The 17,931-nt window shown below is 38.7% G+C and overlaps 1 protein-coding gene across 1 annotated transcript in view; it reads right to left on the bottom strand.

Annotated features, from left to right (window-relative positions):
• SCFD2 (sec1 family domain containing 2) overlaps positions 1-17,931 on the bottom strand; it is a 391,932-nt gene that overhangs the window by 363,338 nt on the left and 10,663 nt on the right. Inside the window, exon 2 of the mRNA XM_065878015.1 lies at positions 12,716-12,884. Within this exon, the coding sequence (XP_065734087.1) occupies positions 12,716-12,884 (169 nt within the window). The remainder of the gene's footprint in view (positions 1-12,715; positions 12,885-17,931) is intronic.

Raw genomic sequence — 17,931 nt, 5'->3', positions numbered from 1 at the left:
AATATGTGACCATTTGTGACTGGCTTCTTCCACTTAGAATCATATTTTTGAGGTTCATTCACACTGTAGCATGTATCAGTACTTCATTCTTTTTCATGGCTGAATAACATTCCATTTTATAGATATACCACTTTTGTTTATCCATTTATCCTTTGATGAACATTTGGTTTTTTATAACTTTTGGCTGTTGGAAATAGTGCTGCTATGAATATTCATGTATAAGTTTTTCTTTGAATACCTGTTTTCAATTCTTTTGTGTATATACCTAGGAATGGAATTGCTGAGTCATACATTAACCCTAGGTTTAATTTTTGAGGGACTCCCAAACTTTTCTTCATAGCTGCTGCACCATTTTATATTCCTAACAGCAAGGTATGAGGGTTCCAATTTCTCCACATAATAAGTACATGAGAAAGTGCTCAGTATCATTAGTCCTAAGGGAAATGCAAATTCAAACCACAATGGGATACCATGTCATGCCGCCAAGAATGACTAAAATTAAAATGATAGATGTATTAGTCTACCCAGGCTGTTACAACAAAATACCACAGATTGATGGCTTAAACAACAGAAATTTATTTTCTCACGGTTCTGGAGGCTAGAAATCTAAGATCAATGTGACACCAGGTCTGATTTCTCCTGAGCCCTTTCTCCTTGCCTTGCAGATGGCCACCTTTTTCACTACATCTTCATAATGCCTTTCTCTGTGTCTGGTGTCTCTATGTATGTCCTATTTTTATAAGAACACCAATCATATTTGATTAAGGGCAACCTTAAGGGGCTCGTTTTAACTTATTACCTCTTTAAAGGCCTTATATCCAAATACAGTCACACTCTGAGGTACTAGGGTTTAGAAACTGAACATATAAATTTTAGGGAGACATAATTCATTCCAAAACAATGAACAATACAAAGTCTTGTCAAGAATGTGGATCAACCAGCACCCATACGTGTTGCTGGTGAGAGTGTAAAATAGTAAAAACACTTTAGAAAAACATCTGGTGGTTTCTTTTAAAACTAAACAAATACTAACCCCATAATGCAGCAATTCCACTGAAATGAAAGTATAACCCAGCAATTCCACTAACATGAAAGAGAAATGACAGTGTATCTCCCCCAAAACACTTCTTCAAGAATGTTCACAGTAACTGTATTCATAATAGTAGAAAACCAGAAACAGATGAGGTTTAAGACAGCTAAACAAACTGCGGTATATTCATGCTATGGAATAGTACTACAAAGCATTAAAAAGAGATAAAAACAATGTGGTGAATCTCAAAATATTATGCTTAGTGAAAAAAGCCTGACACAAAAGAGTACATACCATATGATTTCATTTGTACATTTCACAATTTTATAAATAATGCTTCAATTAAAAGGTCCACTGAGGTGGGCCCAATGTAATAATAATAGTCCCTATAAGAAGGACACAAGAGGAGGCAGAGGCAGAGGAAAAGGCAATGTGAAAATGGAAGTTCAGATTAGAATGATGTGGCTACCAGTCAGGGAATGCCAAGGCAGTCTCTAGAAGCTGGAAAAGGCAAGGAACAGAACCTACCTTGTAGTCTTCAGGATAAACCAGCCTTGCCAACACCTTGATTTTAGGGTTACAAGACCGATTCTAGACTTCTGAACTCCAGAACTCCAAGAGAATAAACTTGTGTTATTTTAAGCCACTAAATTTGTGGTAATTTGCTACAGCAGCAATAGGAAATTAATATACCTATCACTGGCATCCCAGAAGAAGAAAGTAGGTGGAGCTGAAAAGGTACAAGAAGAGATAATGGCTGAAAACTTCCCAAATTTGTAAAAGACATAAACCTACAGATACAATAAGCTAAGTGAACAACAAACAGGATAAACTCGAAGAAATCGACACCAAGACACATCATAATTAAACTTCGCAAAACTAAAGACAAAGGAAAAATCATGAAAGTATTAAGAGAAATGATACCTTAACTATAGAGGAAAAACAATTCAAATGACAGTGGATTCTCATTGGAAACCATGGAGGCCAGAAGGAAGTGGCACAACATTTTTCAAGTGTTGAAAGAAAAAAACTGTTAACCCAGAATAATATATGCAGTGAAAATATCATTCAAAGATGAGGGGAGGGACTTCCCTGGTGGTCCAGTGGTAGAGAATCTGCCTTACAATGCAGAGGATGTGGGTTCGATCCCTGGCCAGGGATCTAAGATCCCACATGCCACAGGGCAACTAAGCCTATGCGCCTCAGCTAGAGAGCCCGCATACCGAAAAATACAGAGCTCACGCACCCTGGAGGCTGCCCGCCACAACTAGAGAGAGAAAACCAGTATACCTCAACTAGAGAGACGCCCGCACGCTGCACTGAAGAGCCTGCATGCCGCATCCCGCGTGCCAGAACGAAGATCACACGTGCCATAACTAAGACCCGATGCAACCAAAAATAAACAAATTAATAATAATAATAATTTCTTTTAAAAAAAGATGAGGGGAAATAAAAATATTCTCAGATTGATGAAAACTAAGAGATTCTGTCATCAGCAAACTTATTCTAAAAGAATGGCTAAAGGAAATTCTCTAAAAAGGAAAGAGAGGAAATCTTGAAACATAATGAAGAAAGAAAACAGTAAGCAAAAATATAGATAAATACAATAAGCATTCCTTCTTCTGAGTTTTCTAAACTAACAGAAGCAAAAATTTTAACACTGATGCAGTTCTAAATGTATGTAGAGGAAATATTAAGATGATTATAAGTGTGGGACGGTAAAGGAAAATAATGCATGGTAAGCTTTCTACATTTCACTTCAACAGGTAAAATAACAACACCAATAGATTGTGATAAGTTATGTATATAAAAAATGTAACGACTGGTGCAACCACTGAGAAAACTATACAAAGACATACACTACAGATAAATCAAATGGAATTCTTAGAGAATGTTCAAGTAACTGACAGGAGGGTTAGATTAAAGAAACAGAAATGAAAGACAGAGATAACAAACAGAAAGCAAAAATTAAAATGGCATACTCAAGTCCTAACATTTCAATAATTCCATTAAATTTAAATGATCTATATACACCAATTAAAGACAGAAAGCACACGACAAATTCAAGTTTTGCTTTTTTGGGACCCTCTGGAATTTTTTTTCCAATATTTTCGATCCATGGTTGGTTGAATCCACAGATGTGGAACTCACAGATACAGAGGACTGAGTGTATATAAATTTGACAACTTAGATGAAATACACCAGTTCCTCAAAGTATATCGTCACAATTCATCCAATACGAAATAGATAATTTGAAAAATCTTGCAACTATTGAGCAAGTTAAATTTGGAATTTAAAAATTCCAAAATAGAAGTCTCCAGTCCCAGATGGTTTCACTAGGGAATACTAAAGATGTAAGAATTAATACTATTTCTACACAATCTCTTCCAGCAAATAAAAGAGGAAGGAATACTTTTCAATTCATTTCATGAAGCTAGTATTACCCTATTTTAAAAAAAGACAGTACAAAAAATAAAATTACAAATATCTCTCATAAATATGAATGCAAAAATCTTTAAGACTTTGACAAAATTCAACACCCACTCATGATTAAATAAAAAACCTCTCAGTGAAATAGAACTAGATGCACACCTCCTTAATGGATAAAGAACATCTTTTAAAACACCTACAGCTAGCATTATATTTAAAGACGAAAGACTGATGCCTTTCTCCTAAGACTGGGAATAAGGTTAGGATATCTGTTCTCACCATTCTTATTCAACATAATGCTGGAAGTTCTAGCCAGGGCAATAAGGCTAAAAGGAAAAAGCTTGCAGGCCATAAAGGAATAGATAAAACTGACCTTATTTGCACATAACATGATTATCTACACAGAAAATTCCAGGGAAGCTAACAGATGAACTCCTAGAACTAATAAGTGAATTCAGCAAGGTTGTAGGATATAAGATAAACATTAAAAAATCAACTACATTTTTATACACTATCAATGAACACGTTGACACTAATAAAATTACAATATCATTTATAATCACTCAAAAAATGAATGATTTAATGTATACATCTAACAAAAACACGTATACAGGGACCTCCCTGGTGGCGCAGTGGTTAAGAATCCACCTGCCAATGCAGGGGACACGGGTTCGAGCCCTGGTCCGGGAAGATCCCACATGCTGCGGAGCAACTAAGCCCATGCACCACAACTACTGAGCCTGTGCTCTAGAGCCTGTGAGCCACAACTACTGAGCCACGTGCCACAACTACTGAAGCCCGCACACCTAGAGCCCATGCTCCGCAACAAGAGAAGCCACCGCAATGAGAAGCCTGAGCACCACAACGAAGAGTAGCCCCCACTTGCCGCAACTAGAGAAAGCATGCATGCAGCAACAAAGACCCAATGCAGCCAAAAATAAATAAATAAATTTATTTTTTGAAAAAACATGTATACTCTATAAGACTTGTATACTGAAAAGTACAACACACTGATGAAAAATGTCAAAGATAACCTAAATAGAGAGAAATACCAAATTTCTCTCGTAAGTGTAAGAGTCAACAGAGTCAAGATGTCAACTCTCCCCAAATTGCTATATAAATTAATATAATTTCTATCAAAATTCCATCAATATTTTTATATATACAGATTATTCTAAATTTCATATAGAATGGCAAAGGAACTAAGATAGCAAAAACATTTTTGAAAAGAAGTTAAAATGGAGAAATCAGTCTACCTGACTTTGAGACTTATTGTATAGCTATAGTAATTAAAACTGTGTGGTACTGCTAGAGAGACAGACATACAGATAAATGGAACAGGATAGAAAACCCAGACATAGGTCCAAACAAATATGCTCAACTGATTTTTGTCAAAGGTGCTAAAGTGATTCAATGAAGTGAAAATAAGGGTTAGGCAGGGTTCTTAAACTTGACACCAAAAGCACAATCCATAAAAGGAAAAACTGATACACTGAACTTCATCAAAATTAAGAACTTCTGCTCTGTGAAAAGACCCTGTTAAGAGGATGAAATGACAAGCTACAGACTAAGAGAAAGTATTTGCAAATCACTTATCTGACAAAGGCTTATGTAACCTCAATATTAAAAGAAATTCCAATTAGAAAATGGGCAAAAGATGTGGAGACATTTTATCTAAGAGGATATGCAGATAGAAAATAAGTACAGGAAAAGATGTTCAACATCATGAGCCATTAGCAGAAAGCAAATTAATACCCCAATGAGTTATTTTTGAACACTTAGTCCTTTCCCTAGGCTGGAGTGTTCCAGCCCCAGATATCCACGAGGCTTACAATTTACTTGACTGAGGTCTTTGCTTGAAAGACATCTCCTCTGAAAGGCCTTTGCTACCTCCTCCATGCCCCTCCTCACCACCCACCCATACCCAGTTACTCTTGATTCCCTTACTTTATTTGCTTCATAGCATTTATCCTCACCTGACATTATATAGTTACTTGTTTACCTGTTTGTTGTCTGTCTCCCCCATTAGAGTAAGTTCCATGAGGGCAGAGGTCTTGTCTTCATCAAGTGTCTGGCACAGAGTAGTCAATTAACAAATACTTTGGATAAATAAACTACAACAGGGACTTCCCTGCCGGTCCAGTGCTTAAAACTTCACCTTCCAATGCAGGGGGTGTTGGTTCGATCCCTGGTTGGGGAGCTAAGATCCCACGTGCCTCACGGCTAAAACACCAAAACATAAAATAGAAGCAATATTGTAACAAAATTCAATAAAGACTTTTTAAAAAATCTCAACTTGTTTTGCAAGAAAACAAATTTTATTAAAAAAATAAAAACCAAAACACTACAATACAGGACTTCCCTGTGGCGCAATGGTTAAGAATCCACTTGCCAATGCAGGGGACATGGGTTCAAGCCCTGGTCCGGGAAGATCCCACATGCTGCAGAGCAACTAAGCCCGTGCACCACAACTACTGAGCCTGCGCTCTAGAGCCTGTGAGCCACAACTACTGTGCCCACGCGCTGCAACTACTGAATGCTGCACGCCTAGAGCCTGTGCCCCGCAACAAGAGAAGCCACGACAATGAGAAGCCCGCGCACCACAACGAAGAGTAGCCCCCGCTCGCTGCAACTAGAGAAAGCCCACGCGCAGCAACAAAGACCCAATGCAGCCAAAAAAAAAAAAAAAACGACAACACACATTTACATGCTCAGAGGATTTGCTTTCATAGTTCCACCCATGATGTTTTATTCAAATAAACTTCCTGGATTTCAGACCTCATCTGCCTGCAGCCCCCAAAATGCCTTCTTTCAATGCTAAAACCGTTGCCTTGTTCTTAGTTCTCACTTTATCCTCCTCCCAGCTTTGTTAGAAGGATGCCTACCCCCACCTTGTTGATTCCAGCCCCCCATCCCTATCACCAGTGTGACACTTAATACAACGCAGAGTGAAAAATGAAAGGAAAAGGGCCCTCAGACAAGAATACCAGCAGGTGTTAGAGGAGAGAAGCTATAGCCAGAGCTATGGGACAATCCTGGCACACCGTTGAATACACCCTGGTCTATACTATAACATAAGACTTAGAAGCACCCCAATAAAGGCTGTGGTTGGCTAACTCACCAGGAGTTAGATTTTTAAACTGGTGGATTTTTGCTTGGCAGTGAACATCAACCTAATTAAGAACTTGTCATTCAAACGTAATGAGTCTTTCCATTCCTCCTTATCCATTTTAGCTACTAACTTCAGAGCGTTCTTGGCCTTATTTAAAGGAGTCATAGTTTCCATTTAGATTATGGATCCCAAAGCCACAATGACCCAGCGTTCAGTCTTCTCACAACATGGAGACCACAAATCATTTAAAATTTTTCAATATGAACAAGATTCTGGGGATTGCCTGCACATTCCTTAACTAACAAATACCATGTATGTGAGCAATTGTAGAACAAGAATTTCTACCTTCAAACCTTCTTTTCTTAACATGCATTTTTTAAAAATTCTGAAAAGTACTCTTAAACAATCCTTTATCAAGAAATATAACTTAAATGTCTCTGGCATACTAAATTATTTAACTATTTCTTAGTGGACACTCTTATCCCTTCATTTGCGGAAAAGAACCCTGCTTTATTTCACCCCACCATCCACAAATTACTCATCAATTCTGTTTTCTAAACCTGTAACTGAGACTAGACGATTTTTAGAACTCCTTGAAAAAAGTTAAATATAGCAAGCTGTATGCTAAGAAGAGGTAAGCCTTTCTCCTACTCATTTTGCAATGTTTACTTAAAAAGGAAAAACGTAAAATAAAATGTCATTTTTGTAGGGAGGTCCAAGTAGGGAAGAGAAGATGCCCACAGTCTGTACCAACAGTAAGGTCGTTCATAACACGGCTATGTGATGACACACCCTCTTGTGTGCTGGCTTTTCACCTCAAAGTCAACACTAAATATACAGTTACTTAATGTTTCCATCTGAGTTCAGTAATTCTACCTGCAGGTAAATTCAAAATCAAAGTAGTATCTCTGATTCCTCTCTAATAAAAATTACCTTTCTTCCCTCTGAAAAATGTTAGTGTCTTTAACAGTAATATTTAATTGGTATTTGAAAACCAAGGAAAGAAGAAAAAACATTACCACTATTTAGGGGTAATTTAATGATTTTTTTAAATGAATTTACTTATTTATTTTTGGCTGCATTGGATCTTCGTTGCTGCACGCAGGCTTTCTCTAGTTGCAGTGAACAGGGGCTACTCTTCGTTGCGGTGTGCGGGCTTCTCGTTGCAGTGGCTTCTCTTGTTGTGGAGCACGGGCTCCAGTAGTTGTGGCTCGCAGGCTTTAGAGCACAGGCTCAGTAGTTGTGGCACATGGGCTTAGTTGCTCTGCAGCATGTGGGATCTTCCCGGACAAGGGCTCAAACCCGTGTTGCCTGCATTGGCAGGCAGATTCTTAACTACTGCGCCACCAGGGAAGTCCCCAGGAATTTAATGATTTTTGACTTTGAGTTAGTAATTTAATATACACCATTATCAGGTTACTTAACAATGTGAAAGTTAACAAAAAACTGGCTCATCAGTGTTAGGGTAAAACCACTGCTGCATTTGTCTCTTATTCCAAGGTCTACTCTTTTTATTCCACTGCTCTATAGTCTAAGAAAAAAACATTCCCACCTCCAACATAAAAGTTAACAAGAAAACTGGACTTAAAATATGCTTTTTTAGGGACTTCCCTGAGGCATCAGGGTAAGGGTGCTTCAGGAATTGAAAAAGTAATAGGCTAGGAGATTGGAGCTGGGGCAAAGAATAGAAACCCAGTTCAACAGAAGGAAAACATAAGAACAGAAAAGATTCTGCCTCCTCTTGGACAAAATATTCCACATAATCCAGGGACCAATGGACAGGAACTGGAAAGCCATGCTATAATGCACTTAAGTTATCAATTTTTCATCTGCATTGGCAGTAACTTTAATTGCTATAATTATAAACAACCTTTTATAGAAATTATTTTAGCAATAAATTTTGATTGTCAAGATTTAAATCCTAGTCAGAGACTTGCTTTTTAAAGATTATTCCATTGTAGACAAGCACCCATCTGATTTGCATTTTAGTACTAACTTTTTTAGCCTCACACTCATTTCACTAAGAACTTTCTGGGGGTGGTGATAGTAGTGATTATTATTATTTTGACAAAAGTACAGTATACACTAGGACAGCTGTAATTTATTTCAATATCTCTTTGCAAATAAATTAATCAGCACAATTCCCTCAGTCTTCAAAGCAACTGTAAAGAAAGTACCATTTTTTTCTCCCATCTATTGCTGCATGCTTTTATTTGGTTACAGTTTTCTCACTACCTATCTCTTTATCATCGGCAACCTGACTTCTGGTCTCACTATTTCACCAAACTTGCTCTCCTTAAAGCTTTCTTCAGATCCTTCTAGAACTCATCACTTCCTCTGACATTTATGACCACACTCTCATACTTGAATGGCACTGAAAGCTCATATTCCATGGCAACATTCGCTCATAGTCTAATGAGAGAAAAAGGCACCCACTAAAAACAAAGACCAGGAGTGGAAAATACATATGAATGAGTTTAGTTTCAAGTGCTCAGAAGCAGAGCTGAGTCACAGCAGGTACTCAGTTGAGAAGAATTTTTATTTTAAACTGAAAAGCCTTAGAAGTTATTTAAGCCAATGCCCTCATTTTATAGCTGAAGTACGGAAAGTGTGTCAGTTAGGATGACTTTGGTTGCAAATAGTAGACAAGAGCAAGTCAATTTGACTTAATAAGGAAACATACTCTCCTACATAATACGAGGTCCAGACACCTCACTGTAACCCACTGCTGCTCTTGCCTGTAGCACCCTTGGCCACACCACCTTCAGTGTGTTACCTTCAACTTCTGGTTGCGAGCAACAAGGTCTGTCACAGTTTCAGGATATACATCAGAGAAGCTGGGGGAGGTGTGTAAGAGGAAAGGGAAAGTGTGTCTCTTCCTTGAATCTCTTCTCAAAAGCAAAGAAACTTGACCAAGAAACCCTAAGAAGACTTTTCTTTTGCCTCCCCGTTTCTAAAGCAACCACTGGCAAGGAAAACGGGATTCCAAGACTGGTTTGGTTTAAGCCTTGGACTAAGCTTGGGGTAGAAAGAATGCTGAGGCGTCAAGGTTAAATATATTGGCCATAATCAAAATATTATTTGTAGGACTTCCCTGGTGGCACAGTGGTTAAGAATCCACCTGTCAGTGCAGGAGACACGGGTTCGAGCCCTGGCCCGGGAAGATCCCACATGCCATGGAGCAACTAAGCCCATGTGCCACAACTACTGAGCCTGTGCTCTAGAGCCCACAAGCTACAACTACTGAGCCCGTGTTCCACAACTACTGAAGCCCGTGCACCTAGAGCCCATGCTCCGCAACAAGAGAAGCCACCACAATGAGAATCCCGCGCACCACAAGGAAGAGTAGCCCCCGCTCACCACAACTAGAGAAAGCCCGCGCTTAGCAACTAAGACCCAACACAGGGCTTCCCTGGTGGCACAGTGGTTGAGAGTCCGCCTGCCAATACAAGGGACACGGGCTCGTGTCCCGGTCCGGGAAGATCCCACGTGCCGCGGAGCGGCTTGGCCCGTGAGCCATGGCCGCTGAGTCTGCGCGTCCGGAGCCTGTGCTCCGCAATGGGGGAGGCCACAACAGTGAGAGGTCCGCGTACCGCAAAAAAAAAAAAAAAGATGGATTCAACTCTTCTCTCTTTTGTCACCTTCTCTGGGAAGCTCACATGTTCCTTTTGTAACTATCTTAGGCTTCTGTGGAGGTGGCATAGGGTAACAGTAAGCACTGACTTTACAGCCAAACTGCCGGGGTTCAAATATAGGCCCCCATCACTTGTGGGTGCCATGTTACTTAACCTCATTCCTCATCTATAAAAGGGGAGGATAGTAGAACTCACCTCATAGAGATGTTGTGAGCATTAAATAAGTTACTACACATAAAGTGCTCAGAATCATGCCTGTTACACAGTAAGTCCTCTTTAAGTGTGTGCTGTTATTATTAAGGGGCATCTACTGTTTCCGCCTGCCAATATCCTTTTCCCTTTCTTCTGATAAATGTTTCAGTTTCCCTTTGGAGAACCACCCCTCTGCCATGCCATCCGATCCTGACACAACTCTCAGTCAGTATGAACTGCTCCCGACCCCCATTGGGCAAAGGGTGACCACAAGGCCCAAGGTAGGCCAATCTTGCCTTTTCCCCTGGAATCTGACTCATAAGCAGAATGACTCAAGACAGAAAGCAGTTAAAATTCAGTCTCTCTGGTGTCAGTGCCTTGAAGAGCTTTTCCTGAGTTCTTGCCCCCTACGCCCCTGGAACTGTATAGTCCTTTACAAAATTTGATTAACAGTTCTTCCTTTGATTCTATTAGCTTTCCAATCCCCTTTAATAAATCCTCTTTTTGCTGAAATTAGCCAAGACTGATTTCTGTTGTTTGTGTAACCATTATGTTGAACAAATAGGCCTCCCCAAATTAAATCATGAAGTAACCTTATTTTTCTCTCTCATGTCTCTTTATAGCTATTCATGAGCCTAGCTTCTCTGGCCCCTGCATACACAGCGTATAAGTTAAGACAGTGGCTCAGAAATCAAACATTCTGGGCTCAAATTCTAACTCCAAGCCCTGCTAGCTATGTTACTTAATGTCTTTCTGCCTCAGCTTCCTTATCTGTAAAATGGAATAAAGACACCTATCTCATTGGGTTATTTTAAAACTTAAATGACTTCCCAAATGTAAAATGCCTGGAAGTGTGCTTGCCACACAGTAAGTCCCGAAAAATGTTATAGAGCTGATGGCAGTGGTGTCCAGTGAGATGTCCTTTTTCCTCACAACCTATCACATTAGGCCCTGACCATTCTTGTTTCCACACCTATGCTCATGCTAGCCCTCTTTCCTTTTCTAAATCCTTCAAGACATAACTGAATCAAGCACCACCATTTCCACAAAGCCCACACTGATCTACAAAGACCACATTAACCTGTTACTTCACTTACAGGAATTATAATCTGTAGTAGACACATGAGTCTTGATTTCATATCTTTCTACTGTTTTTTAATTGTACCTGTATCTAAATCATGACTAGAATAAGAAAAGTGTTCCTTGAAGGCAAGAATGACATTTTATATTATTCTATGTCCTTCACATTACTTACTCCAGAGTAAGGCTCATAGTAAGTCCTTAATAATTAACTTTTGAATGGCCCTCTGAGCAGCTAAAAATATTTCCAACCATGATTACTTCTGGGTTTGCATAGCTCCAAGCCCTTAGGCCTATGTTTTAGTACATATGTTGCCAAAGTGAGCACAGGGCCTTTGCTTTTATTAAAGTGTGCATAAGCATACAAAAAAGACAGGGTACAGAACTTTCTTTTTTCTTCCCACACCGGCCCATACACACTGGGCATCCAGTAAATGTCATTAACTAACTACAAAAAAGCTGAAAGCTTCAGGAGCTGGAAATTCATTCCAAATATGATAGGAAATTCCAAATGTATCTGTTACTGTTAAGACTGGAAACTATACGGCTGAAAGGCCCTCTTTTGTTTAAAACTTTAAAACTTGGAGATAAGGGAAACGGATACTCACACATTTTTTCTCTTCTAATATTTTTTTTTTCTCAAGAACTGTTGATGAAGGACAAAGTAGAAAAGGTAACTATTGTATCTTTCTATTGTCATGTTTCTGAAGAAATATTCTTTTATTTTTGGAACTCTGCATAACATAAAGTACCCCATCTTCTTTCTCTGGTTTCTCTAACCATGTGAAAAAGTATACGTAGAAATAAAAACATTTCACACTGATGCCCAAGAGTATATCACTTACATATAAAAAGATGGCACTGTTTCAGAGCTATGTGGGCAGTATTTTAGTCATGTGGAAAAGGCAACTGGGAAAGAGAAATTGAGTAAGCCCAGCCTCAACTCCATGTGAAGCTGTCTGTGGGTGCATAAATTGACTCACTTAGCTGACCCTGGGAACAAGTTTATATTACATCCAAATGACACCTCTATAAAATTCCATACTTTTTGGCTTTCGTTGTTTAATGAATATGGTTATTTCAAAGTTAAGAAAAAATTCTTTTTTCTAAATGCTATCCACTATGAATTTTTCAACCAGACTGATTCTTCATTGTTTCCTTTCTACAGGAACAATGTACAAGAGAAAGAAAAGGGAAGAGAAAGAAAAGGATGAGAGAAAAAACTACACATCTTACTTGGATTGTGCGAGACAGCCGGGTGCAACCATGTTCTGATTCTCCTCCTCGGCCTGGAGTGCAGTGAGTTCCACCATGTTAACCATCACATCATTGGTGTGGCCCGGAAGCTGGGGAAGCACTGAAAGGATCTTCTCCACCAAGTTGTCTCCATGATGTCCAACCGCCCCTGTTTAAGCAGACAAGAAAATATGAACTCACAAAATGGGAGGAAAAAGCAGCTAAATTAATGTTCTATAATACCCCTTCTATCAAAAACAGTATCCATTTTTAGCTTCTGTTACACAAATCAATAACATAAACCTAACATTCTGCCCTTAGTAACACTAATCAATCTCACAATTACCTACAATATGTATGTCTTGTGTGTTGGACTTAATGGTCCCTGAGAGCAGGCACTGTGTCTGCTCTGGTTACTGCTATAATTCCCGGCACCTAGCATAGTGCCTACACATGGTAGGCATTAATATGTATTTAGTGGATAAATAAATAATAAACATTTGGAAGGTCACGTAAATGGCGTGATAGGATGACACTATCCTGAAAGTTTAGAGCCAAAAGGATTTTCTTTATTTTACTGATGAAGACCTTAAGACCCAGAAAGGCTTAGAGACCTGACCAAGAATAGCAGATCTCCCCTTTGCTAGAAGTTTATCTTCATCATGGCGACCATTTATCTAGTTCACCCTCTACCCACCATGTCTAGCAGGCAACTTGGCAGCTAGTAGGCTCACTAATTATTTGTTAATGAAGGAAAGAACAAATGAATGAATAGTAACAGTTTGCAGTGATAAAACCATTTATACAGTGCTTTCTGTGTACCAGGCACTGCTCTAGGTGCTTTACATATATTAATTCTTTTAATAACAAATGAATTAATAAGCTCAAATTAAAATTCAAGACCAATGACACAGTTTAATGCTTTTTCCATGAGACCAAGTTATCTTTCCAAAAGCCATCAATGCTTGTAAGACATGATTCCAACAACGGGTGCGACTGGCCAAATCAACTTGTTTTGATCCCACCCACTTCAAATCAATTAATATTTTACTTCCTAATGTCTATCTCTATTGTTTTTGCCATGTCATATTAATTGCACAGAAGAACTAGGTAGAAAAGACTAAACCAGAAATCCAAGGAATCATTGTCAGCACCATCGTCTTCTTCGTCACAATAGCTAATATTTACTGAGAGCTTATGACGTACCAGGTATTAACTTCCATACTGTACATTTATTATCCACTTAATTCTTAGAACAACTCTAATAGGTAGGTATTATTATGCTCATTGACAGAGTAGAAGATTCAGTTTAAGTAACTTGCTCACAATTATATATGCTGTAAATTACAGAGCAAGAATTCAAACTCACGAGGCAGAACTCCAAAAACCACGCCATTAAAAAAAAAAAAAAAAACAATCAGGCCCATAAAAATGACTTAAGACAGAACCAGCATGAGTGCTTCTAATGTGGCTTCCGATGCTAAAGAAAAGAGTTCTAATTCTACCAGTAAAATATTCACTTATTAGGCCTGGAAGGAACCATGTCTTATTTACGTTGTCTATAGTTTATGGTTGTCTCCCCAGCACTCACACTACAAGCTACTCGTTAAATACTTACTGAATGAATGCCTAGTGACTATAAGTGGCCCTGAGATCCACAGGGCAGTCAGAAGTCTCTAAGTGGATAATATCTTTAAGCCTGGAAAGAATGGAGATACGACGATTACACCATAGCATCATTTCTCTCTCCACTAGTGACCTCCTCACTTATTTGAAAACTTCCACTCATCACTACAATAACTCTTCTTTGAACCTGGTGCCCAAATTCTGAGCCCTGCCCCCAAGCTATTCTTATTTTTATTTGCCATTCACAGACACATGGTACAGACAAGTAGTCTGTATGTTCTGCCTTTCTTTCCTAACTTCTTTAGCCCCTACAATCTAGCTGTTACTCACTCTTCCTCCCTATGCTAAATGCAGGGGTCTTTGGCAGGTCTCAGTTCATTAAACCTTTGGCAAATTAAAACTGTTGACTAATCCAGTCCTCCTGAAACTCTCCAAATATGAGAAGTCAAGACATGACATGCTTATTTTTCCTTAAGGTTTAATAGCTAATAGTTATTTTTACAGAACCAATGTATCACTTACATCCTTAAAATATTACATACTAACACCCTAAATGTTCAGAAGTAGAGGAGTAGTTTTTTAAAATTATGGCATATTTACTGAAGCAGTTCTCAAATTGTGATTTTTATTTTCTTCTATTTATTTATAGATTCTAAACTTTCTATGGTGAACATATACTCCCGTTGTAATGAAATGAAAAAACATGCTATACACACATATAAATATCCCAAAATTTTACCAAGGGTTATCTTTGAATGGTAGGACTTCGGTTGATGTAAACTCTACCTAAAATTAATTTTTCCCCTGTGTTTTCTGCAAGGAGCACATGAGACTGACCTAAATTAATTAGAAAAATAATTTACACTCTTTCAGAAACTGTTGAAAATATTATATATGAGAATTAACAAAATGCCAAATTTACATGAGCAGGATTACTCAACTTTTTAGGTTTAGTCAAAAGGAATGTGTATTTAACATGTGTGATAATGAAGGATAAAGCAGGTATAGGCTTTCAACTCATGTCCTGCTCTTCCCTGAATACAGTTTGTTGCATGTCCAGCTTTAGAGGGTTCAATATACATTTTTAAAATTTAATTAGTGCCTGTTACATGACTCAAACATAGACTAAGCATTTGGGGCCTCTCAATGTCACAGTAACTTCAGATTCTTCCTCTATGAAATGAATAAAATGCCAAGATTTGTATCACACTTAAATTTTCAGAGAGCTTAATTTTTCCGTTATTATAGAAATTTTAAAGTATTATTTAAGACGCTGAAGAGTGGAAGTCAAGCTGAACCCAGTTATTTTTCCCTGTCCAACTGTTAATCTAGCCAAGAGCAATGGGGTCTAGTCTGGCCAGAGAATGGTTTATTTCCCAATGCCTTCTTTTCTAAAGAGGGTATAGGAACAAGAAATTGGATACATGGGCTCTAGTGGTCCCATCCTCCATTAGCACCTTGCGTGATCTGAGGCAACTTCCAAAAACGTGGTGCTATTTTACCAAGCTAAAAACTCAGAGTTGGTCCAACCAACACCTAAATATCTTTGAAGCTCAGTATTTGAGATCCTAAATTCAGTCAACTGTTTCAAAGGCTAAACTTTTATAGTTAACAGCACCGGAAAAATAGCCATCCTGTATGACCCTGGGGATCATATGTGAATGTACGTGCCAGTATCATCATCATAAGGCATATAACATCTACACTTGCCTCTACTTATAAGGAATAAAGTAAGAAGCAAGAACTGAGACATCGTCACAAGAGCTCAGTCATACTGTAGTAGGGCTTAAAGATAAAAACACAAGAGCCTTCTCTACATTTCACAAACAGGATATTTTGGGATTATAAACAGTGTCCCTTTGTGTTGAGACAGGGTTACTGGATTCTTGGAATTAGTATATTCAAAAACTCACCTCCTGGGACTTCCCTGGTGGCGCAGTGGTTAAGAATCCGCCTGCCAGTGCAGCGGACGCGGGTTCGAGCCCTGGTCCAGGAAGATCCCACACGCCGTGGAGCAACAAAGCCCGTGCGCCACAACTACTGAGCCTGCCCTCTAGAGCCCACGAGCCACAACTACTGAAGCCCCGCACGCCTAGAGCCTGTGCTCTGCAACAAGAGAAGCCACCGCAATGAGAAGCCCGCACACTGCAACGAAGAGTAGCCCCCGCTCGCTGCAACTAGAGAAAGCCACGGGCAGCAACAAAGACCCAACACAGCCAAAAATAAAAATTAATTAATTAAAAAAAAACTACACAATACACAAATCTTAAAAAAAAAAAAAACACCTCACCTCCTTTCTGATTCCCCATGACTCTTTCTTAAGAATATTTGACCGTCTTTCATTATTTTGAGATGTTTCAGTATTTGATGACATTTCTGTCTTCTAAGAACAGAATATTTCATTATTGCTCCTGATGTTTCCTTCTATGTAGAAGGACAACAATTAGCATAACATTTCTGAACTTGCCTCACCTCCTTCAATCAATCCCTTTTCCCTTGGGTTGTCAGGTTCTACTCATTCTGCCTAAGATAGGTTCTGCCCTTGGAAAGAGGGCACTCTGGTCCACTCCTGATGCTGAGTGGGTAAGCCTTCCAACCCAAGAATTTGGTGTTAGGAATCTCACTTGCCCATAGATGGAAGCCACATTCTTTAAGGTTCACTGTACCCACCATAAAACTGGTATTTGGGCCTCTGCCTGCCAACTCTTTATTCCATATTCAATTTAGAATCTGGATGGTTAAAGGAGCATTAGTTATTAGTTACTCTTTAATACTACCATTTCTAACACTACCTATGGTTGGCTCATATCAGTCAAATCTAGTACAAAGGGGATGTATTAAGGTAGATAATACATACTAGTCAAAAGGCTGTTTCAGTTTGCCATATACCAGGTAGGACTTTGGGGGGATGGAGGCAGGAGAATAATAAGGCAGTACTCATATAGGTTTATTCAGTAAGTAGTTTTCACCACACAGTAATTTTAGATAAAAGTCACATAGCATTCATTATACTGTCCCTAACTTAAATCTTCTCCTACACTCCCTCTTTCTGTGAATGGATTCTGAAATTGCCCAGGCTAGAATACTTGGCATGTCTTCAAATTCTTCTTAACCTTCTACCATTATATCAGTCACCACTCTATTAATTCTCTCACTTAAATACTCAACTACTCCTTTCTTCATCCTTCCTATTACTGACTTGGTATAAATTCACATCATTTCTTACCTAGATATTATAATAGTCTCCTGATCAATAATCTCCTAGCTGCCAGTATTTCTTGCTTTTATCTCAAGGAGCCCACTGCTCCTAGGCTGGGCTCCTCTATGGGTGCATGGGAGGGTTGAATTTTATGAGAAATATTTTAAGTTTATGCTTTTATCTAGATAATCCACAACTTTGACCAGTTGCTCAAAAAAAAGTTGCTTAATTTCAAAACAGTTAAGAATCACTGGAAAAATAAAAAAAATCACTGCACACCACACAGTATAAGTTAGTTGAGCCGACAGCTATCAATGTTATTCCTCTCTACACACTTTAAGGATACAGCCCAACTGATGAACAAATTAACAAACTGTGCTACATCCATACA

This window comes from Phocoena phocoena, chromosome 5 (assembly GCF_963924675.1).
Source record: "Phocoena phocoena chromosome 5, mPhoPho1.1, whole genome shotgun sequence".
NCBI lineage: Eukaryota > Metazoa > Chordata > Mammalia > Artiodactyla > Phocoenidae > Phocoena > Phocoena phocoena.
This window is presented reverse-complemented; position numbering and strand designations above follow the sequence as displayed.